Source organism: Lottia gigantea (assembly GCF_000327385.1).
Source record: "Lottia gigantea unplaced genomic scaffold LOTGIsca_49, whole genome shotgun sequence".
Lineage (NCBI taxonomy): Eukaryota > Metazoa > Mollusca > Gastropoda > Lottiidae > Lottia > Lottia gigantea.
In genome coordinates, this window is record NW_008709687.1 from 1,794,446 (window position 1) to 1,818,654 (window position 24,209).

Sequence of the window (24,209 nt, forward strand, 5' to 3'; positions counted from 1 at the left end):
CAATCAGAGCCCTCGACAGACAGACTGTGAATATTATGGCTTAGTGTTTACAAACTTTTTGGTCGAGGCCTCTGATTGGCCGTTATTTGCTGGTGTACAATCCAATTAAATCACTGCATTTAATTAAACGTTCGTGCTACAAAAAGGTGACTATCTCAGTCAAATTATAAACCGAGGTCGTAATAGCTTGACATTGTGAAGATGCTCGCACCCTAAGAATTGAAATGTGATAGAGAATCCGACCAGAGAATACGATAATAAATAACCCCAGAAATATTGCGCAAATCAAATATAGGCTATCCTATCCTATCCACAGTAGTATTATTATTATCAAAATAGAATACCTATACAAATAAAATACCTGTATAAATATTTACATACACTTCTGTACCAACAATATCCATTGTAATCTTTTTATTTGTGTCACGGACAAAGTTTTGCACTATTTGCACTTCTTGATAATTTGAATAAAACTGTCATTGTACCATGATAGCTAAGGGAGTTCTATATTTTCTTCATTTTGTCTAGATTGGAACCAGTGAAAAAAAATTAACGCATCAGAAAATAAAAATGCAAGTTTGAATAGGGAGTTTAACTGTAGTCTTGAGTAGTAAAGGGAGAAAACCCAGTAGAAGTAGTTGCCTCCCTTGAAATACTCTTTAAAAAGAAGGGTGGATTAGTATCAAATTCCACAACAAATTTTTTCATGAAATAACAAGTAGGCTGTAAAACTAAAAAGTTCAAGATAAAAATGAAGGTAAGTGTTTCGAATGATTAATATAATTGTTGAAAATAAGGTCTTGTCTTATATCTGGAACCGTTGCAGACATATTTGCTTACAGATTGTTTAGATATTTGCGATCTTTAGCTCGTTGCGAAGGAAGCTTTCACACACCCACCCCCATCACATCAAAGATTGTTTATCCCTATTTTCTGTACTTATGATTATAAGAAAAGTTTTCCTTTGATTTTTCCCATTGCCATTTAGACCTGCATTTGTGTCTATATACATAGATTAGATGTAATTTCTTTCTTGGCTTAATCAAGTATTATCTAGATTTTAATAGTGTTATCTTTTATTTTCAGCGTGTATTTAGTTTGAATGAAAAATCTCATGGACATGGTCACATTCTTTACAGCTGGCAGAAAACACTAGGAAATTATCTTGCAACTACTGGGTAAGTATTTTATTCTTTCGAAAACTTCAAATTCTATTGGAATCACTGGTCAAAAAGATATTGTCTTCATGGAGTTTTTGTGTTCCTGTCAATTTACTTTTGATTATTTTTTTGTTATTCCAGGGCTGACCATTCAGTGAGAATATATGACAGACATGGAGATATCAAAGGAGAAATCAAACTTCCCGGGTAAAATTCTTTTTATATTTGAAACAATCAAGTTGACAAATTTCATTGTTACTGTGAAGATATAAGACTGATAAACCAATAATATTCAGCCCTGGATCGCGTTTAATTATCTATTTGTATGAATGTAGGATATGTACTGGAATGGGCTGGGATCAAGAAGGAGATATTCTGGCAGTGATAGCTGACAAATCTACAGGAATATTCTTCTGGGATGCCAACCAACATAAAACAACTCAGATTGACAGTGGTCTGAAGTAAGTACATATTTTATTTTTTGTACTCTTTCCCATCCCATTTGGAGAGTCTACATACAACATATCATGCAATTATTGTTTGATGAATACAGCCAATCAGAGATCTTTATAGAAGACTGTAAACTGCACAGGCTGTACTTGTAATCAGGGGCAAGTCTAATCAAATAGCATAATTTACAAACTTCTGTGATACAAGAAAGGTTGCTATTGAATGTATTAGATGCAGTTTGTAATAGCATGTGATGTAAAGATGGCCCTATGTTTAATACTAATACTGTTATCTTCATGTGTTTTGTCTACTCTGTGTATTGATTATGTACCAATGTTTCAGGGACACCATGACGTTTTTACTGTGGTCTAAAACAGGACCTCAGTTAGCTGTTGGTACTGTCAAAGGTAATCTACTGATCTACAATAGTAAGACATCAAGGTGAGTTGTATTATATTGTTTAATATCTTATTTCTAAATAGTTGGTACACCTGAATATTGTACCAGTGGCGGCAACCCTACTTTATTTTTCAACAAAGACATGATCTTTGTACGTTTTTGTCCCAAAATATGTATCCGATTGCACCAAATCCATTCATTTTTTTCCATAAGATTCCATAAGAGGGTTGCTGCATTTTTTTCATTCATCTTCGACAATTGTCATCCAAATTTAGCATATTCTATACCACAAAGAAATACCCGCAATTTTACTTCATTCGTCTATTTCTTTACAGAAAAATTCCAATCTTAGGAAAACATACGAAGAAGATAACATGTGGAGCTTGGAGTAAGGAGAATTTACTTGCGTTAGGTAGTGAAGATAAGACGGTAACTGTTAGTAACACTGATGGAGATACGATTCGACAGACATCATTACGATATGAACCATCAGATATTGATTTCTCTGAGATGAAAGGGGATGAGAGAAGTTCTATTGGAGAAAATACTGTAAGTGCTCAATGTTTAATTGTCGCCATTTTTAGCGGTTGATTTGGACCTGGAAGATATGTAAATAGTCTTCAGAAGAACGAGAACTGTACGGAAATCACATGATTCCTTCAAATATACCTCAGATAAAGATTTTTTTATTTATTTCGTTCACAAGTTTACTTTCTCTCTGAAAATTGGGGTAGTTGAACGTCTTATTATATCTTGTTTTATGTCTCTGACACCCAGACATCTTCACCGCAGCTTTGCACAGACAAAGTGGGACAGGTTGTTTGAGTCTACTGTCTACACATGACATGATCAATGATCTTCAAAATTGGAAATCGTTGGTAAGCTATGAATACTATAACCGATTAGTTTAGCTGAACAAATCCCATTTCTGAGACCACGATACGACTGACTGCTTTAAAGTTTTGTTTTTTGACATGGCCCTGATAGTTAAAAAATATTTATTTTGTAGGTGAGTATTATCAATGGAAAGAAGACATTATATCTGTTTAACCTCAATGACCCTGATAACCCTATAGAGTTAGCGTTTCAACCTCGCTATGGTAATATCATCTCCTATCGCTGGTTTGGTGATGGCTATATGTTAATTGGCTTCTCACAGGGATATTTCGTAGTTATTTCAACACATCTCAAAGAAATTGGACAGGTATGTATTTTATTTTGTACCTTTTGTTTCCAACCTGTAAATTACTGACTTCCACAAAGGTGTAATTCTTACATTTTATAAATTAGTCAGGTGGCCTCTCAGATACAACTTTTGGTGTAACCTGGTACCCCCAGGGAGTCATAATACCTGAGGGGGCCATATCAGGATATGATTTAATTTGATTTTGTATTCAGAGAATATTAAGACAATTTATCTCTTGATAAAAAGAATATTTGATGGTTGGAAGTTAACAATATATTTTTTATCAACAGGAATTATTTCAAGCCAAGAATCATAAAGATAGTTTATCATCTATAGCTCTGTCACTAACATACAACAAGGCTGCTTCTTGTGGGGATAACTGGTAGGTAGTGTTTTAGGGGTTTTATATGTATTTAGTTTTCTTGTTGGCACTTGTTTGTGAGTTCAGAATAGGTTCCTTCTATTCCAATCCTAAGGCATCAATCATTTGGTATAGAACTTGATATGTCACTTTCAAAATTTACCCTTCTAGGTGTAGACAGAATTCAAAATGGTGGAGAAAGGAAGGGTGAATTTGAATATATCCTGTTCCTTACTGTTTTGAACATTCTTATCGAGTGCCCTGTTTTTTTTTCGTTTCAGCATAAAGATCCATGATCTAGCTGACTTAAAGGAAATGTTTGCTATAATCACTCTCGACGATGAGAGAGGACTGGATCAGATATCCTGGACAGATGATGGACAGTTACTGGCTGTATCCACCCAGAAGGGCAACCTTCATGTTTATCTATCAAGATTACCAATGTTAGCATCAACATGTCAGACTCGTATCGTCCATCTGACATCTTTACTGGAGGTCACAATAGAAGATAATATCATGCAAGATAAACCGATATCGTTTGGAATCGAGGTGGAACCATCTTTCCTGGGAATTGGTCCAGATCATCTTGGCGTTGGAATGAACAATAGAGCCTGGTTTTATAGTCTGGCATCGGATGGTGTGTATGCCAATTTCTTGTCTTTCTGATTTGATGGTTTGCTCTTCCTTGCTAACAAGTATTTCTGGCCCTACTTTTTCAAAAAAGTGTTTTGAAACCCCTTGTTGATAATCTTAGTTTGAGCAGTTGCATGTTATAAGTGGTAGAAAAATCAAACGATGGAGATATATCATGGAATTTGTTTTGGATTATGTTATTTGATAATTGTACCTATTTATTGTAGTACCAGTACGTTTAAAAGATAGAGAATATCTGGGTACTGTACAAGCTATCAGTCTTAATGCAGACTACGCTGCTGTTTTATTTGAAGGAAAAGTTCAGTTACATTTGGTAAGCATTCTTATCTATGGGTGGGGGGGTTTGGTAATCCTTTGTACCATCAAGATATTTAGTCTCCTGCACTTCGTAGGCCTCTTCAAATGGTAATAAAAGTGAAGCCCTGTGCATGTTATAGACCCTAATATAGATATGAATTTTATTGTAGTAAAAATGTAATTCCTTGGGCTCTGAAACTATACTTTTTACAGATTTTGCAAAATTACCCTTTGTTTAGCCCAATAAGATGGTCAAAGTAGGATGTCTCATTCATTCATTCACATATTCATTCGTTCTCTTATATAGATTGAATCAGATACAGCCACTACAGAGGAGAGAGAATCTCAGCTATTCCCTACCACTGATCAACGTCAAAAAATAACCTGTCATGCTCTCACCCCAGACTTCCTGATTTACGGTACCGAGGTAAGAATTTAAAACCAATTTATTGGGGGTGGAAGCAGAGACTAGCCCAAATCTTGGAGGCAGGGGCTGTGGAATCAGACTTTTTCTTACCTTGAGAGGGATTGAACCTACAGCACCTAATCACCAGAAAAGAACCTAACTATTATTCAACAGAGCATTTGATTGGTTGAATATCAATTTGCCTAGAACATCAGATGCAAAAAATGTTTGTCAGATCCTGGATGACAAATAGTGTCACCCGATGAAAAAAACAAAATGAAACATTAAAATTTGAAACAGATTGGTTATCTTGAAAATTAATAAAATATTCTGATGATTCCAGACTGGAAATATCAACCTGTTTTTTCTGGAAGATTGGCAGATTGTCAACGAATTCCGCCATATTGATGGTATTAAATCTGTATATCCTGATCCCTCTGGAACACGTCTGGTTTTTACTGATAATAAAGGAGATGGATATGTTTATAATCCTGTCAACGACCAGATTGTAGAAATACCAAACTTGTCAGAATCAGTTCAAGGTGTATTGTGGGAAAATTGGCCACTTGATAAGGTAGCCATTTTGATTTTAATCGAATTAGATAGACAAATTACTATGATAGTCAAGCAAGGGCATGTTGCTATACATGTAGGAGTCCACCATAACAACATTTGCTCAAAATCAAAATTCCATCTTTCACCATACAAGATTCAAAATATCAACGGCTGCACAAAAAACACCCCATATTCCCCCTCTTTTTTACCACCATTTACACTCATGTGTTTATCATAAAAACTATTTACAGGGAATATTTGTTATTTATGATACAGAGAAGATCTATACCTATGTTTATTGTCGAGAATCTGTTAATGGTAAGTAAGTGAATTTGCTCTATGATGTCACTTCCTTGGTTACATACAAAATGGCGGTCATTGATGACAATCAAAATGGCGATCATAGGTTTTAATTTAGAAATGTATGTGATACAAGGATTGTTTTTATATTGAATGATATTTTAAGAAAATCTTTCATGTGGCTAACTGATGATGTATCTGAATTTTTCAGGAGCTCAAGTGAGTCTTGTTGGTACGACAAAATTGCCGTTTGGTCAAATTCCCACCATGTTATATAATGGAGACCTGACTGTTCAGACTCAAAATGGCCGCCTAGTAACCATCAATTTAGATACACATCTGAATACTCAACATGATGATCCTCATTCGCTCTCACAATCTGAGGTAGGTAATTTTCTCAAGGTCAAGCATTAAAATCTAATACCTTGACATTATTAGACAATTTTAGTAATAACTTTACATTGTGAAGACAGGTAGACAGATGCCAAAAAAAAACAACAATTTGATTAAAATGCACATCTCTACAGATGTTTGGTTTGTATTTTTTCTGTGTTGGATTCCACTTGCTACACATGATCTCATGAAATTGTTGTACAACACATGTTCTAGCTCATTGAAATATTGAACCAATCAAATGTCAGACTGACTAAAAACAGTGTGATATATTTTTAGCTTTCATTTATATTATGTATTTTGTGTGATATATTTTAGTTGATGGAAGCTGGAACGCGATGTATCAAACTAAACAGGTAAAAGAAAAAATTATCAACCAATATGTTAAATTCTTTTATTTTTATATTTATTTTTTATATTTATGAGAAGCCTGGAATATGTTGTTAAAGTAAAAAAAATTAAGTGTTATTCAGCTTAAACAAGAAAAGGACAATTTCAAGTTTGGATGCAAAGATACAAAGTAAAATCGTTGGTTTTGTGATGCAATAACTAGTAAACCTCGGCTTCATATTAAAGTTATAATTTATAATTTCAGATTTAAAGATGCCTGGATATTTGCCTATCATTTAAATGATAAATCTTTATGGATAGAACTTGGTAAAACTGCTTTACATCAGCTTGATATAGAATTTTGTAAGTGATACTCTCCTTGTTTAAACCCTCAATCTTTTATCATGAGTGGATTGATAGATCACTTTATCCAAATAGCTTAACATCAGTCAGGTATAGAATTCAATAAGCTCATATTGAGCATCATTTCTTTTTTTTTACCGTGCCCCCTTATCAATAAATAGATTGATGGATTTCACTTTATCCAAATAGCTTGATATGAGGCAGGAGACGAATTTTTACCAAACAAAACAACCTTTTTCATATGCAAGGGTTTGTCATTTGAAATATTATTCGTTGTGTACTTATTTACAAAACAAAAGTACTTCAAACTTGTTGATTGGCTGGTTTGAAAATCCAGTTACCGGTAAATGTAAAATGAATATACAAGGTTATCTTGTAATTTTGATTAATTTATTTCAGCTATCCGAGTGTTTAGAACGTTAGGTGATGTTGGAATGGTGTCATCTCTAATGAGAATCAGAGTAAGTACCTCTAACTTTTATGCTCAAAATGTTCTGAAAATTCTGTCTGGTAGATTGTATTGCCAAAAAAGATATACGATTGATATATGTGATATTTCACCTCAAGCCCACACACTAGCCCATCTCCATTGGCAGGTAAAAGGATATACATGTTCATGTAGTCATCAAATAATTTACTTTATCATGTTGATCTTAGTTTTACTGTTGCCAGTGAGGAAGGGCATGATCTCTGTTCTGGAACACCTGATGCCACTCTGCATTGTCAATGTGGCAGCCATTTTCAAGTTTCTCAAGGTGCCCTCGCATCATGGCAATCACCAGTTGTGTATGGTTGCAAATAATGAAAGTGGCCATGAGTTCCAAACTTGTGACTGGTATTCTTATAGGCAACCATACACAACTGGTGATGGCGATGGTGTGAGGGCCACTTTAGGCTTTAAGGTTTATCTCTGATGCATCCTTTTTGAGATATAGAATTCTGGAAGCTCATACTGTGACCCAGGCCAGTGCTTTTATGACTCTGAATACTTTTTTTTTCACTTTTACTTGTTTAGTATATGGAAGACAAAAACCAGCTTTCAGGATATATTGGCATGTTTCTGGGAGAATTCAATCAGGCTCAAGATTTGTTCCTGGCTTCAGGATATCCACTTGGTGCTCTAGAGGTAATTATTTCTCAATGGAGGAAGAAAGGCTCTGTCTTGAATGCTATTTTTAATTTCCTCATCATTATTTTTAATTTTTCACACAATAGTCTTGGAACTAAACAGCCTCAAATACCACAATTGCTGATGTATTTATATAGCAATATTAAAACAGTTTTCAAGAGATGTTTTTTGCCTTCAGTAGTCTATTGCTATGACACAAGTTGTGGGGCAGGAAATCATTAAATAACTCTCGACGAGTAGGGCCTCACGCCATATTTCCCAAACCAAGTTGATCTGACAGGTTATTCATAGAGGTGAAAAATGCAAAGTTTTGCTTAATGACTCAGTGCAGGTCATGTGATTCACGTGCAGAATTCATTTCCATCTAATAACATTGAAGACCACTTGCTCAAAAATGTACCATTGTATGTGTCTTATTCCAGATGAGAAGAGACTTGCATCATTGGGACAGTGCTCTACAACTAGCCAAAGTTCTAGCTCCAGAACAGATTCCCTATATATCTCGAGAATACGCCCAGCAGTTAGAATTTACAGGGGACTATATGAATGCCTTGTCTCACTATGAGAAGGGAGTGACGAAGGTAGAAAGAGAACGAGAACATGATGAAGTCTGCGCTGCTGGTATCGCTAGAATGTCTATCAGAATGGGAGACATCAGAAGGCAAGTTTTATTGTGTTTACGGCCAGCTATGGCATGGTCACTTTAATCATTGGAATCTTTAAATGATGTCATTTTCATGGTTTCGGTTAGGGTGTTAATGATAATGAAAGCACTAAACTCATATTTTAAATGGCTCAGATTTTTAAGTCAAATGGTTCCGTTTATGAATGAATATTTTATTATGTATGTTTATTCTGCTCCACAGAGGTGTTGCCATGGCGATGAAGATGCCCAGTAAAAGTTTAAAGAAAGAATGTGCTGGTATTTTGGAATCCATGAAGGTGAGTAAACTTTGGAATATAGATGTTTTAAAAGAAAAAGCAAAAGAATTGTTTCAATGGGTTTCACACAGTATCAAGTTTTTCTGGACTGACAGATACCACAGATGTTGAGATGGGCGTGGACAATTAGAAAAGCCTTGATGCACAATCTTCTTTTTAATTGTTTCATGTTGATGTTATTTTTTATCGTAGCAATGGTCAGAAGCAGCCATGTTGTATGAACAGGGACATTTCTACGATAAGGCTGCGTCTGTCTATATCAGAAGCAAAAACTGGTAAGTTACTCTATCTGGGTTTTCTCTTGGTCTATATTCCTCTCTTACCATTTAGTGAGTGACTCTGCTGGTGGATTTATACACCTGAGGCCTGAGGTCACATTCAGCTCTGTTGCTTTACGTTAATGAAAATTACACATAATTATGATGAGGGGGGGGTGGGGGGGAAAGTTCAGGGTAAAAGATTTCGTTTGGTAGTTCAGATCGTTAGTAGCGCCCCCTTGTGGGTACCATCTGATAATTCGAGAGAGAGTTATGTATATTGACTATGATATCCATTTATCTTTTTCTTCTGGGTTTTGATTCATAATAGTAAAACAAATTTTAAATTTTCAAGGAATAAAGTTGGAGATTTGCTGCAGAATATTACCTCGCCTAAAATCCATGCCCAATATGCGAAGGCTAAAGAGGCTGATGGGAGATATAAGGAGGCGGCAGAAGCCTATAAAATGGCCAAAGAATGGGACAATGTCATCAGGTAAGATACTCAATTTTCAAATTTTTACTTTGTCTGGATACTGTATAATTGTGAATATAATGCGCACCAATTTTAATTATTTATGTTTTCTTTTATTGAAAGTATCACAGTCAAATTCTAAAAACTGTTTGATATAATATTTGTCTTATAAGAAAAAATAAGTTATTAGCAGACGTCCAATTTTCAAAGTATACATAAAGGTTACAAATCCATAACCAAAAATTATAATTCTAACTGTTTATTTGGTGTCCATGGTCTCTATTTCAGAATTAATTTAGATTTCCTACAGAACCCAGAAGAAGCTGTAAAAATAGTTCGTTCCACTCAATCTGTCGAGGGTGCCAAGATGGTAGCCAAGTAAGTTAGGTTTTTTTTTTTTAATTTTGGAGACGTAAGTTTGTGTGGATCCCAACAGACATTCTGATTCTGTTTTTTTCTCTGATTGTCTAGAAACAGAATACAAATGGATCATCTTTAAAGATATTTTTGGAAATTTATTTCAGATTTTTCCAGAAATTGAACGACTATGGATCAGCTATTCAATTTTTAGTGATGTCTAAGTGTAATGATGAAGCGTTTCAACTGGCCCAAACTCACAATCAGATGGAAGTTTACGCTGATATTATTGGTGAGTCTTTGGAGAATTTTACTCCTCCTCTGCCAAACTTTTAACACCAATCCCCCTTGGTCTCATCTGAAGGAAACTGTTTTGGCAAAATTTCCCAAATCTCTCTGACTCCTTACACCTAACAGAGGCTGTTTTGACAAAATTTCCCTCTTTGTACACTGCAAAGTATCGGCAGGTCCTGGGTCTTTTACTCCTCCCCCTTTCCCCTCCAATTTTATGCAAAGGAATCTGTCGTGGCGAAACATTGATGAGTCTTCTGAGAGTTCGACCCCTCCTACATCATTCATTCAGCCTCCAACTACAGAAAGCTTTGCAAAAATTTGCCAATACTTGGTGAAGCCTTTAAAATTTTTTTTTTTTCTTTAGGACCTGATGCCACAATAGAAGATTACCAATCTATAGCTGTTCATTTTGATAATGAAAATAATCATTTTCTGGCTGGTAAATTTTATCTACTGTGTGAACAGTACATTAAGGTAAGACCAATGATTTAAAAAGCAGTAAATTTTGAAATCAGCTGGAATATTTTAGTTAAAAATGAAGCAGTTGCATTAACACAAGTGTCTTATCATGCCTCGTAATGGCACAACAGAAACCTCTTTATTTCATCCACCTATAATAAGTTTGTCATTATGTTTGTAGGCTATGAAGCACTTCTTTAGGTGTAGTGGTGAAGATGCTCAGGCTATAGAATTAGCTATTGAAACTGTAGGAAGAGCCAATGATGATCAGTTAACACGACAATTGATTGACTATCTTATGGGAGAAACTGACGGTGTTCCTAAGGTAGGTAACTCTAACAGATTGTGGGTGCGGAATAAAAGGGGGAAAGGATTGAGATGAGACTGTGGGGAGAGCCAGTGATGAGGGAGTTCCCAAACATCCACCCCCAACAATGTTGCATTATATATTTTAACATTTTAAAAACAACATTGTCAAAATAGATTTATATATTTGTAGGATGCAAGATATCTATTCAGATTGTACATGGCATTAAAACAGTACAGAGAAGCTGCTAGAACTGCCATTATTATAGCCAGAGAGGAGCAGAATGCAGGTACTTCATTTTCCAAACGTATTTTTAGTCGAGGGTTGAAAACTGTTGGCTCTGGGTAATTAGTGTGTCTGTGGTGGGAAAGTGGTCACATGAGATGAAAAACCGAGGCTCTATGTACTTCAGACTGTGTCGGATCCTTCAACAGTTAGAAATAAAGAAAAAAGATTAACAACCATTTTTTTACCTGATAACCATATACTGTATATTTGCTTGTATAATGCACACTGTTTTACCTGATAACCATATACTGTATATTTGCATGTATAATGCACACTGTTTTACCTGATAACTATATACTGTATATTTGCATGTATAATGCACACTGTTTTACCTGATAACCATATACTGTATATTTGCTTGTATAATGCACACTGTTTTACCTGATAACCATATACTGTATATTTGCTTTTTTTTGCAGGAAATTACCGAAATGCCCATGATGTGTTATTCAGTATGTATCAAGAATTGAATCAGAATCAAATTAAAATACCATCAGAGATGCAGTCTAATTTAATGATACTTCATAGCTATATCTTAGTCAAGGTTAGTTGAATTCCTTTCTTCTATAATTTCTCTACTTAAATTTTAGTGGAAAGTATAAAATAATCAAGCCAGATTTCAACTTGGTTATATACGTCAACAAATGACATGGGACTGATTTTTGCTTCCTTATGATATTTCTGCAACCTAATTATCACATGAATTAAGTGACAGATATTGAGATATTTGAACTTATGATCTCTTGTAGCCTTAGCCAGTGCTTCTATAGAAATATTTCTTCTTTTAACACCCAATAGCAACAGTACCAACAGTGTGGATAATGATCAGCTATTGTGGCTTTTCAATCACAACTGTTAAATGTTTGATTAGTAGTTCTGTTGTAATATTTGTAGATGCACGTGAAAAAGGGAGATCATTTAAAAGGTGCCAGAATGTTGATCCGAGTTGCTAATAATATCAGTAAATTCCCTTCACGTAAGTTCTAACATTTCAACTCAATAAATTTTGTGGATTATCCTTGGGATGATCCATGTAAATTCATGATTCAGAGAATATTAAAATTATTTTTCCTAATTTTTGACAAGATGAAAAATGCAGATATAAATAGGTGAATTCATTTATGGACCAGTTTGAGTGATTTTTGAATAATATAATAGAAATAAGTCGTGCTTTTAGAATATTTCAAAGTAGTTATACACTTTCAAGATTAGTGCATGTTGTATCACTTTATGTTTTAGAAGATAAAAAAGATGACGTCATGTTTCTTAATATTTACAGATATCGTACCGATTCTAACCTCTACAGTTATTGAATGTCATCGAGCAGGACTGAAAAATTCATCGTTTAGTTACGCAGCCATGTTGATGAGGCCAGAATACCGAGATCAGATAGATTTAAAATATAAAAAGAAGATAGAACAGATTGTACGAAGACCAGATAAAACAGAAGAAGAAGAACCATTGACGCCTTGTCCAGTTTGTGGATTTCAGCTACCGGAAACTGACCTACTGTGTCCTGATTGTAAAAATAACCTACCCTACTGTATTGCTACTGTAAGTTTTATAAGTCTATAAGCTGGCCCGGGAACTGTAGAGATTCTAGAGAGGTTTTCTAACTTTTTATGTGCTTTTAACATGCTTAGTTTGAGTGGAATTGCAGGAACCACAGACTTCTGACTGAAAATTGGTGCAAATTGTTGGCTTTTAGTGTTGATTCATATAAAACCTCTTTATTGTCCCTTTAACAGTGCAGGTTGAAATCGATTATAATCAATATGTAGTAAATAATTATTTGAAGTTGTGTTTTGTTTGATTATCCAGGGACGTCATGTAGTAAAAGAAGATCTAACAGCTTGTTCTGTCTGTGATTTTCCAGCTATTCATACGGAATTCGCCAGGTAACTTCCCTTTATAACCATTCTTAAAAATCTCTTTAACCATAGAGGTCTCTCCTAGTTATCTGCAAAATAATTCAGATATTTCCCTCATTCACTTTCATTGCCATATTAAAGGTTCACTGTCCATTTGACCAATGGGAAATAGAAATATTTTAGCTTGGCTAATCAGTAATAATGTCCTTAGCTCACCGTCAAAATTTTAGCTTTAGATCCATGTGTGTCAAGAATTATCCTTGTTTGAAAGTTAAAATTGCCTTTCCGAACTATAATCTTCTAAAGAAATTCATCGGAATCAAAGATCTCATCCTATTTTCCAGCTTGCTTGAAACTGAAGAAAGTTGTCCAATGTGCAGTGAAAAAATCAGCAGAGAAAATCTACAAAGAATCACCGATCCTCAAAAATATCTGTTTCCTTCAGCTCATGCTACAGAATAGAGGCACCATCTTGAATTATTTATTTATTTATATATTTGTATTGTTTATTGTTTATTGATTCATTCCACATTATTTACTATTTTGTTTATGTAACTTTTCTCTAATTAAAATATGTTAAATTCGACACCACGAACATCAAATTTTTTTTTTTCATGAATCAGTTGTTCAACTTTGTTCTCTAGTGTGGTATCTCTCAATTCACATTTTGTAAGATGTTTGAGAAAAATGGGGGCCTATATCTCTACACCATGCAAATCCCTGACATAAAGGTGGGAGGCAGGGTATTTAAGCTAGACCTTAGTAATAAATTGTTCACATGAAATTATGTCTTTGGTGTTCATAAATATCAATGATAACCAAATAAAAATTACAGAATCCGTCCATAATTTTGATTTGAACATTATCAGAGAATTTTATTTGTAAATCTAATCTGAATTGTTTGTTTTTCATATAGCTAAATAAATCTATCACTTATACTTATTATAGAGTATTTATGTCAAGTTCCTGGAGGTGTCTAGTTCCAGGAAATGAGCTACAGTTTGGAATTAAAATTGAAAACTTGAATACTGATGTCTTGGCACAATGTTGATATAGTTCATCTTAAGTTCATCAACTCCCGACAAATTTCTCATTGTACCCTGCATGGCGTTACCCGTCTTCATAAACCCCCACGATGCAGAAAAGTAGGACGTAAAACTGCATTCATTTCATTTTTCAGACTCGCTCTACTTTCAGTTATTCGTATTAGACAAGATAGGGTAGCTCAGCAAGAAAGACACTTGATCTCTAAACATTTAGGGTTCCCTCATTACACACTGCATGGCATTGCCCATAAACCATTAGCCCAGAAGAGTACATTACAATGATATCTCCATTTAATTTAGTCCCAGTGAGATTCTATATTCAAGAGTAAAATATGGAAGATAAGACAGAAAGAAAACCACAATTTTTAAAAATAATGTTTATTGTACATGTATATTTATTGTAGAAGATATTTATACATAAATAATTTCTGAATGGATGAAAATAATTACTTTACAAATATTTAAATTAAAAATTTGAATAGTGCTTATTTGAGATTATGCGCATAATTAGGCTACTTCAAACAAGACAGTAACTAGATATTGAGGTAATCAATTTCTACTTATAATATCATCATACAGAGCACAATGTTTGCAATTAAGTTTCAAAATGTTCTGGTTGTATATAAGTATTACAAATAAATAAAATTATAAGGATGAATGATGGACCCATTCCCTCTCATGTTTTAAATTTACAAAAAATGAAAGATGAAAAGAACAGGTTTATATCTAAAATATCAATGAACTCATTGTGGGGAAAATTCACTTGAAGCGTCAATTTATAAATCATAAATATTATCACAAATGTAGCCAAGTATTTGAGTAATTGGTCCTTCCCTTTGTACGGTCCTTAATTTAGTAATTAGAAAAGAAATACTTCCAAACTCTATGACAAAAAAATGACAAAATATCAAAGTTGTGTTCCATTGCAAAGTTAGTTTTGAACTCATTATGGAGAAAATTTAATCAATTTAACTGAATCAATTTTTCTTTTTTTTGTTAATGTTTGTAATTTTTAGGTTAGGTTGGTAAATTTACATACACCACAGCTTCAAATGCCTGAACTTAAAAAGTCAACCATACAATCTGTTTAGTCGAATTTCTCACTGATATATTTTAACCATCCAGTTTCTATTATATAGAGCTTGTTTTAATAGAATCTTTCATACAAAAACATCAGTGAGAAAAGGAGACATAGCCCTATACACTCTGACATTTACAGAATCTTAAATAGAGATGGGTATTAACAGAGGTCTGTGAAAAAAATAAATGACCAAATGTCCAACAATGAAAATTGATACAATGATGTAAGTGCTTGATATTAAAAAAAAAATGATGTAATGATGTCATGCTTCAATTCTGTGATAGGTTGATAGGGACTACATCTCTGTTGGTCTGTGACCAGCTGTAGAGAGACTGGTAGATACTTGCTGTCATAGCAACACAATTTCACCAGTCTTCTATCAATACAGCTGGGATATTAACCTCATCCGCCCTGAAATTAGAGTTAACAAAACAATTTTAACCTGGTCTGTGATATTCCATCTCAAACTTTTGCAAAGAAACAGGCTTGAGCTATTGTGACCTTGACATTGATTGGACGAAATTAAGTCCCATAATGCACTAGTCTTTAATGTACCATTATATAATCCAAGAAACAATGACCTTGGGCTATCTACACATAATATTAGGTTTCTATTTATGCAATTGGTCAATGGCTTAGGTCTAGACTAAATTAAGATGTATTCACCAGATGGTTTGTGCTTTGGAAAGAAGAGTATAAAATTAAATGTAATATTGATAGAACTATGAGCCTTACTGACCTGGCCATCTAAGTTGACCCCTATATCACCGAATCTTTTAACATTATTACCAAACTTTCTTTCTACTGCTTTCTACAAAACACATATATAAAATAGAAATAATTAGCTGGATACTATCTAACATAGGTACTTTTTATTAGTAAGTTTACACACTATTACTGACCAATATCGAGTTATGCCAATTTTAAAATTTCAGAAGGGGTGCTTACAAATTCACAAATTTACAGTAGACTATAACATAAAATACTTCAAAATATACTCTGTAATTTGGTATGTACTGATAACTAATTCTACTTACCGAAGCCTTCAACTCTCTGGCTTTAATATTATCTCTATCTGCTTCAATCTAAAAAGAAAACATGAACATTTTTAATGACATTGAGCAATGTACCATAACACATTTTGTTAATTTGACATGTGTCTCTCCTTTAACATAAAATAAATGTTATTTAATATCTTAATATTTTAATCTTTATCAATAATTGGATGTAATTGTGATTCACATTATCAAATAATTAGTAAGAGTTTCATGCATGTGTTCACATTTACAAAACAAATCCAATGTAAAAGAGTGTTGATTGGTCAGTTGGAGAATCACATGACATCATGGATATATCATGAGGTTTATCTACCTATTCAGACATGTTGAATACACAATTTATATAATGTTGATAGCTCCATTTTGACTTTTCAGACTACTGTATATTTCTGACCCTACCTGAGTCTTGACGCGTTTCTGTTCCTCTCTCTTCCGTCTGATTTGAGCTTGAAATTTTTCTTTTTGTTCTTTCAATAACCTCTCTTTTTCTTTCATCTACAATTTATTGAAATCAAATATTTATCCTTAAAATTGCTTTTAGTAACACTGTGTAAAGGTTTTATAAATAATGATAAGGCTCTGTATTTAAATTTACCAATTATTGCACCAAATAAAATCACTGAAATACCAAAGTTACAAGACTTTATCTTGCATTTAGTGGATACTTACTTCAGCTTCTGACCAGCCAGACTGAACCTGAGTTGTACTGGAGGTAGAATTTGCTCCATTGGTTAAACCATATTCTCTGGAAACAACAAAATATGATTTCGAATTAAAAACAAGGTTTCCTCAGAGTACTAGTTAGTTCAACTACAGTGATCAGTAGTTTCCCATTTCACAAAATGTGTCCAATTGGCAAGCAGAGAGCTACCATAGTTCATGCAGTAATTTTGCTATTTCACAGCAATGGAAATACTGTCTTACATCAGGTTAAAGTTGGCCCTGTACCAAGTCAAAATTGTCCCAAACACCCTGGTCAAAATTGCCTTTATTTTGGTGGAACATAAATCCTGATATCCAGCTTATAGTGTGATTTATTTTGTATTTTAAAATAATTTAACAAAGGTTCACAATAAAACACTTGTAAGATCAGGACCTACTTTAGTTTATCTTCTAGAAACTTGATAACACCAGAAAGATCTTTTTCTTCTAAAAATATAATACTGTCATCCACCTACAAAATAAAGTTCTATCTTTTAGTTGATTGGTTTAAACTTTAAGAACAGTAGCCCCATTCATAAACAGATTCTAGTTGATTACATAGATACATAAAGTAAATAGCATATCTTAAAATCATTATCATATATACTTTACAATATTTTTAAGTTAGACAATACTTTCCCTTGAAGATATAAATTCAAATATAGGAATGTATAATGGAAATTGCCCACCCAAGAAGAGAGTCAAGACCATGGCTATTCTATGTATATAGATGACCCACCTCAGTCCAGCCTATAGTTAATAATAATTGTTGTCCTCCATCATATTTCCAAACTTTCTCTTTCAATGATTTACTTTCTTTCTTTATCTTTTTATATTTCTCTTCACTGGGATTCTGTTGAATATTTCTACAGCAAGAATTAAAATCAGATTTAAGAAGGTCTTGGCTCCAAATGAACATCCTGTGAGTGAAGTCTCACCAAATAAATTTTTCAAGTCAAAAGAGTTTTACGTCCTACTCTTTGGCACTTAATTGGGCTAGTGAAAACAGACTGCACCATGAAGTATGCAATGAGGGAAATACAGTCAGGACAATTAAAAACCTACCTGCATATCTTAATGATAAGATCTAGGGCTGCTTTAAGATTAGCAGTAGAATCTTCACACTCTGTCTGTAGTAACTGTACACATATTGATAAGGATTCTGTGTCAATCACATTAGAGGACGGGGTCACTCCAGCCATTTCTTACAGATATGTATCCAAAGGAAGGAACGGGGTATCAACACCTCTAGTTCTTGATTAACCTTACTTTCAGGCCTAGCTCTAATGAATAAAATAAATATATAATCTTATATTTCCACAAATGAACAAAATCTTACATTTTTCTTTGTAAAATTCGGTTCTAAATGACACAACTTGAAGATACATTCATGTTGATCTACGAGAAATTCCTTTGTTCTCTTTCGATATTTTAAAAAATCTGCTCTAAAAATGAAATAATATGCTCAGAAATGTTGGATATCAGTCTACCATACCTTTATGTTCAAACTTTACCTTCACTTTTAATCAAAACTTCAGAATAATCGTCATTTCTTGACATGAGTCATCATTTTTCATTTCTAGAAACTTCTACTTTCATTTTATGAAAAGTAGTTCATGCTATTTGGAGTAGTCTCCCCTGATAACATATCACAGTGCATTTCTTCCATAGCAACATAATTTTCTTAAATTTAACATCATAAGGAAAGTTCTTGGGAGCAAAATATAATTGACAGAACTTTTTTATATGGTTTGCAATTTTTTAGTCGCATTTTTGACTTCAGTATTTCAAAAGTGCCAAATATTTTTTAGAACTATTTACCACTTAAACATCCGGTGTGTGTTATTTGGTTGTAAACAAATGGCCGACAAATTGAAGTGAAAATGGCACTGGCTGAGAAAAAATATGACCTTGCTCTCGTAAATACTTTGACGGACAAAAAAATACGGCAACAGCCTTGGTAAATATATCATCTTTAGAAAACTGCACCTTATCTGCCATCTTTATCGCAAAATCTTGATAATTTTCCATTTTTAAAGGACATAAATTAGAAAAATAGATAGATGTCATTAATAATTGAATATGAATACAACTTACAACTGTTGTATATTTAATACTTATATAAACTAGTGTAAGGCAAAGAAAAATAAGGTAAAGGCTTATTTTGAAAAGCATAGAACATGCATGAAAATGTAAGGCTTTAGATTTTAGATAAGTTAATTCTTGCAGCCTAAATGAGTAATTATTATCAATAAAAGTCCAAATGGCAGTCAAGTCCACAAATATTTTTGTTTGTTTGTTTAGATTTTTGTCCTGCGAAAGCCCAAGAGCAAGTCGCTCAACTTTTGTCACCTGACCTCACTTGTCACCTGACCTCACTTGTCAAGATGATATTTTATGTCTATCTAAAAGTTGGACCATCAAAGTAATCAAAGTTGTGAGAATAATAGGTCTCTAAACAAACCTTGGAAACCTGCTCTTTTTCAAATTCCAGAAGTAGAACAATTTGTTCTAGTCTAATTCCTAAATAACGCCAAATTCTTATTTTCATTTCAAGATTTAGAGCATGCACAAGTTTGTTTTCAGGCCTGATTTTCACTTTAGTTTTGCAAAATTTACTTCCAGTCATGTTTATTTGATTTTTTATGTTATTTTTATATTTTGTTTCTTTCATTTTTAAGTTATAATCTATTTTCTCTTTTTATCTTATTTGATTTCATTTTTTGCATCGATTTTCGTCTCCTTAAGGTATATTTTCATGTACAGGTAGAAACTTTTTTCTATGGAAATATTTCATCCAATCTTCAAAACCTTTTTCATTTCTATCAGAATCTACGATTTTTGACAATCTTTTTGATGAGTTTGTCAGAAAATCACTCTATCAAGATCCCTTGACTTAGCATTTGACACTGTCTTATTTCAACATCAGGTATAAAGAAAGATTACGAACAAAATACATCAAATCTCTCACTCCCGGAGATACTTCAAAATGTCTGATAGGAAAAGACTGGATGTTTTTAAAAGATGGACTAGATGATTACAGAGATGGTCTACCTCCCTTGGCTAAAGGAGAGGAGGTTTTTATCAAGGTATTTTGTTTCAACTGTTAATTAATATCATTTTTCTGTTCAACTACAAATGACATGAAAATATGGATTTACTACATCAATTAATGCCATACACTTTAAGTTATATTACCTGGAGGTCAGGTTATATGATGTTTTATTTCATAAAGGTTTTCATTAGGTTTCATCCAGTGTTCACAAGGTTTATATTATGTAAACCTGAAATGTTAAGCTTATAGATTAAAAACAAAAAATTTAAGAAAAATTTGACTTTGTGCATGCCTTCTTGCGATCAATGAGTTTAACCTTATTTCCCTGAATAACATGAATACTCATTATTAATTGCTTATATCCAACAGGGAGATAAAGGTCCCTCACCATGTATAATAGGAAGTAGTGAGAGTATTGAACCAGTTAAACGTCCTGCAGTTAAAAATAGATTTGATAAATACCAAGTATGTTTCTCCCGTATTACCCCACAACAACAACAGAAACGAGAACATATTGAAGAAATAGAATATGGTTTGCTACAGCATCCGTTAGCCTTGTATCCACATCTAGAAGAGAGTGTCCCTACTGAGGTAAGTGTCTACCAAATGATGTTATTAGCTATGTCGACTCTGTCAAACATATGCCAAATTGACAAACCTAGATTATTTTTGTAATTTTGTAACATATATAAAACTTCATGTAATTTTAGTCTTCATATTATGATCTTTTAGTCTCCAAATTATCTCCCTTTAGTCTTCAAATTATCTCCCTTTAGTCTTCAAATTATGTCCCTTTAGTCTTCAAATTATCTCTCTTTAGTCTTCAAATTATCTCCCTTTTGTCTTCAAATTATCTCTTTAGTCTCCAAATTATCTCCCTTTAGTCTCCAAATTATCTCCCCTTGGTCTCCAAATTATCTCCCTTTTGTCTTCAAATTATCTCGCATTAGTTTACAAATTATTGCTCTTTATTATTCCACCTATCTCCCTTTAGTCTCCAAATTATCTCCCTTTAGTCTTCAAACTATCTCTTATTTTAAGATATTTTAATTTTCAGCTATTTGAAGATGTAGTGGATATCCTAGATCCTGAAATGAACATTGATTCAGAAGAGGAAGACTCTATTAAAGATGATTCTACTATCAGAGATGCTGAAAATCTTCATAAATCCATTGACACACCCAGTAGTGCCAAAAAAACAGAAGCTGAGTGAGTTCTGTTTGATCATATTTTTAATTCTGTTGAATGTTCCATTTTAATGGAATTTGTCACACACACACACACATTAGTGCATATCCAGTTTCAGATTGCAGATGTCTGATTGCAAAATAGAATGGTGCAAGTTGATGCTATTAGTGTCCCTGTACACATGAACTTTTTAGATTACCTCTTTACAATCATTTTAATAATTTGGAAGGAACTAGTAATAAACTATTCTTCAATTTCAGGTCTGACAACTCATTCAGAAATTGTTATCGCTGGATATCAAGGAAAGATGAAAAGAAAGATAACAAGAAAAAGAATGAACGAAGACCTTCTTCACCGGCTGAGGTAAGATTCTGCACATTTTCTTGTTGGTTGAATTGATTGTCATTGCCAGTCATGTATGACTAGAGCTGTTAAATGATGTTAATTTGATTTGGTACATTATTCCGTTAAAGCTTATGATTATGGAGTTTTCAATTGATATTTACTGAAATATGGCTGTTTCATGATTTTTAAAAACTTTTAAAATTATTTTTCCAATTTCAGAAGGAACATATTGAAAATGTGACAAAAGATTTTTGTAATTGGGTGGCTGATTTAGGAGGTGAAAGTAATAACATAGAAGAATCGACTATCACTAGTTTATTTGCTAGTGGATATGAAACAAAACCGGCTTTATCGGTACCAATTCATGTTGTCGAATTAACCAATGTTCCACCAGAATTACGAATGTCGGCGCCTGTTCAGGCTCAAGCTCAAACTCAGAATACAAAAAATCTACCTGCTGAAGAAGAAAAAACCAAACCTTGGGTAAGAATTCATAGCTCACTTATCTTGAGATTTTCTCTTTAAGGTTTTCACTCTGACAATATTAATATTTGGTGTACGATTAGAGCCTCATTGTTAATTTCATATTAATGTGGTGTGAATTATTGGTGTTTAGTCTTCAAATTATCTCCCTTTAGTCTTCAAAATATCTCCCTTTAGTCTTCAAATTATCTCCCTTTAGTCTCCAAATTATCTTCCTTTAGTCTTCAAATTATCTCCCTTCAGTCTTCAAATTATCTCCCTTCAGTCTTCAAATTATCTCCCTTTAGTCTTCAAATTATCTCCCTTTAGTCTCCAAATTATCCCCCTTTAGTCTCCAAATTATCTCACTTTAGTCTCCAAATTATCTCCCTTTAGTCTCCAAATTATCTCACTTTACCCTTCAAATTATCTTCCTTTAGTTTCTGAACTTGTCAAAACCAATCTTTTATAATGAATAACTGTTTTTTTTTTTATCAGAAATACTCTGGAGCTTATGAACCGAGTTGTGTAAAATTCAAATACGGATCATGGTATTTACCTCCTAAAACTTGGAAGAAACGAGAATGGAACGATCAACTGATGGATCCAAAAGAATTGAAAAATCAGGAAATGTCTGATTCCAAGAAAAAGAGTCAATCATTGGTAAATATTTTAGCTTATTATGCATAATTCTTGGGGCCTTATTCTTGAAAACTTAACTAAGATAAAGTCCATTTTTTAAGAAATACAGTAATCTGATTGGATAATAAAATTAATATCAATAAATTTCTTTTTGTCTGGGTTTACTATTGTATTTATGACATGTTTTACAGAATGAAGATCTATCCAACATGCACGGTGCCGAAGCTTTTATGGAATTTATCAACAGAAAAGGTCTGAGAAAAATAGAGGTAAGATCAAAAGATTTGTATTAGAATTAGACTGAAATTTCCATTTTAATGCCGACATTGGAAAATGTCCAATCATTCTGATAGAACTTGCTTCCTCCATATCAGAAATACACAGCCTATCCTGACCAAAATTTCCCTCATTGCACACTACATGGTGGCCAATTCCATTATATTTTATCTTAGTTCTATGCCCCAGTGATTCTATTGCATTTCGGATTTTAAGTTTCCAAGATGATTATGTGTCAATTTTTCTTCTTTTAATTCACATTATTCTTTACTTAATATCAACAATGTTTGAATTTCAGTTCCTGGAACAGGTGTCTGAGATTCAGCGCCGACAGAAAGAAGATGAACAGCGTAGAATTGAAATGGAAATAACTTCCAAACAGAGACGTGGTGCCAGCAAAAAATAAATTCACAGACATTATCTTCCACTAGTCAATTTTGAGATTTTAATCAGATTTTATGATAAAAAAAACACACAAAATGAATTCCACTGAAACTTCCAAAAACCTTTTTTTTTTTTTTAATCTTGATTGTTTTAGATTGTTTTAAGTTTGGTTGAATTACAGAGCTGGATATTTATTTCATGTTTCCTTTTATAGGTAAGGGTTATTACAAAATTTAATGACCCACAGAAAAAAATGAAACAGAACATACAGATTTTTATTGATTAATTTTTGTTTAGATAATTCTCACCTTTTTTTACAGTTTTTTTGTTAAAGTAATACTGACACTGTACACTCAATGTTTTAATATTTTATGATTTGATTTTTTGGTTACCCTCCAACATTGTGATGAAATATTATAAGGTTAAAAAATGATAGAATGATATCATGTATCACAGTTTTTAAGTTATTATTGGTTTTGTTTTTATAAAATGTGATTTTCTTTAAGAAACGTTTCTGAGTGTCCATATAATATTAATCAAAATATTCATCTGTACAATTTGTTCACTGACTACTTTGTTCTAGCATAGGCTGTGATATATTTTATTCTATTCAAACTATCGTTAACAATAAATGCAGCTTATACCCGAAATCTTTTATTCTTTTGAATGGGATAAAACCAAGAGCCAGTGTGCTGCAGAATTTGAGATCTTTTGTTTACCAACTTGTCTCCCTTTAG

General features: G+C 33.2%; 3 protein-coding genes across 3 annotated transcripts; 2 read left to right on the forward strand and 1 right to left on the reverse strand.

Moving 5' to 3' along the window:
• Positions 1 to 695: 695 nt before the first annotated feature.
• On the forward strand, positions 696 to 14,174 carry LOTGIDRAFT_218902 (hypothetical protein). Its single transcript, XM_009061649.1, has 32 exons — positions 696 to 757; positions 1,087 to 1,178; positions 1,302 to 1,367; positions 1,496 to 1,621; positions 1,953 to 2,051; positions 2,345 to 2,558; positions 3,019 to 3,213; positions 3,486 to 3,577; positions 3,838 to 4,193; positions 4,417 to 4,523; positions 4,815 to 4,934; positions 5,257 to 5,487; positions 5,720 to 5,786; positions 5,980 to 6,152; positions 6,480 to 6,517; positions 6,757 to 6,854; positions 7,254 to 7,315; positions 7,870 to 7,980; positions 8,406 to 8,656; positions 8,850 to 8,925; positions 9,118 to 9,200; positions 9,538 to 9,678; positions 9,946 to 10,035; positions 10,182 to 10,306; positions 10,673 to 10,782; positions 10,949 to 11,092; positions 11,267 to 11,363; positions 11,782 to 11,906; positions 12,257 to 12,338; positions 12,642 to 12,916; positions 13,184 to 13,260; positions 13,578 to 14,174. Exons 1-32 carry the CDS (start codon positions 752 to 754, stop codon positions 13,693 to 13,695), a joined length of 4,047 nt encoding a protein of 1,348 aa, XP_009059897.1. The 5' UTR covers positions 696 to 751; the 3' UTR covers positions 13,696 to 14,174.
• A 472-nt stretch (positions 14,175 to 14,646) lies between these two features.
• On the reverse strand, positions 14,647 to 18,711 carry LOTGIDRAFT_234344 (hypothetical protein). Its single transcript, XM_009061650.1, has 9 exons — positions 18,616 to 18,711; positions 18,186 to 18,403; positions 17,860 to 17,986; positions 17,519 to 17,592; positions 17,088 to 17,163; positions 16,818 to 16,913; positions 16,398 to 16,445; positions 16,100 to 16,171; positions 14,647 to 15,771 (listed from the first exon to the last, which is right to left on the reverse strand). The coding sequence occupies exons 2-9, from the start codon at positions 18,320 to 18,322 to the stop codon at positions 15,763 to 15,765; spliced, it is 639 nt and encodes a 212-aa protein (XP_009059898.1). The 5' UTR covers positions 18,323 to 18,403; positions 18,616 to 18,711; the 3' UTR covers positions 14,647 to 15,762.
• Positions 18,712 to 18,974: 263 nt separating this feature from the next.
• Positions 18,975 to 24,119, forward strand: LOTGIDRAFT_150620 (hypothetical protein). Its single transcript, XM_009061651.1, has 10 exons — positions 18,975 to 19,080; positions 19,425 to 19,545; positions 20,050 to 20,209; positions 20,545 to 20,766; positions 21,233 to 21,384; positions 21,624 to 21,726; positions 21,928 to 22,191; positions 22,669 to 22,833; positions 23,004 to 23,081; positions 23,387 to 24,119. The coding sequence occupies exons 2-10, from the start codon at positions 19,508 to 19,510 to the stop codon at positions 23,492 to 23,494; spliced, it is 1,290 nt and encodes a 429-aa protein (XP_009059899.1). The 5' UTR covers positions 18,975 to 19,080; positions 19,425 to 19,507; the 3' UTR covers positions 23,495 to 24,119.
• The last annotated feature ends 90 nt before the right edge of the window (positions 24,120 to 24,209 follow it).

Coding starts and splice junctions, on each gene's coding strand:
- LOTGIDRAFT_218902 (XM_009061649.1), top strand. Junction 2,052..2,344: donor TACAATAGTAAGACATCAAG/GTGAGTTGTATT, acceptor ATTTCTTTACAG/AAAAATTCCAATCTTAGGAA. Junction 10,307..10,672: donor AGTTTACGCTGATATTATTG/GTGAGTCTTTGG, acceptor TTTTTTCTTTAG/GACCTGATGCCACAATAGAA.
- LOTGIDRAFT_150620 (XM_009061651.1), top strand. CDS start 19,508: ATGATATTTTATGTCTATCTAAAAGTTGGACCATCAAA. Junction 19,546..20,049: donor CTAAAAGTTGGACCATCAAA/GTAATCAAAGTT, acceptor TTTCAACATCAG/GTATAAAGAAAGATTACGAA. Junction 20,210..20,544: donor GAGAGGAGGTTTTTATCAAG/GTATTTTGTTTC, acceptor TATATCCAACAG/GGAGATAAAGGTCCCTCACC.
- LOTGIDRAFT_234344 (XM_009061650.1), bottom strand. CDS start 18,322: ATGGCTGGAGTGACCCCGTCCTCTAATGTGATTGACACAGAATCCTTA. Junction 17,987..18,185: donor CTTATCATTAAGATATGCAG/GTAGGTTTTTAA, acceptor TTCTTGCTGTAG/AAATATTCAACAGAATCCCA. Junction 16,914..17,087: donor CTGGCTGGTCAGAAGCTGAA/GTAAGTATCCAC, acceptor AATAAATTGTAG/ATGAAAGAAAAAGAGAGGTT.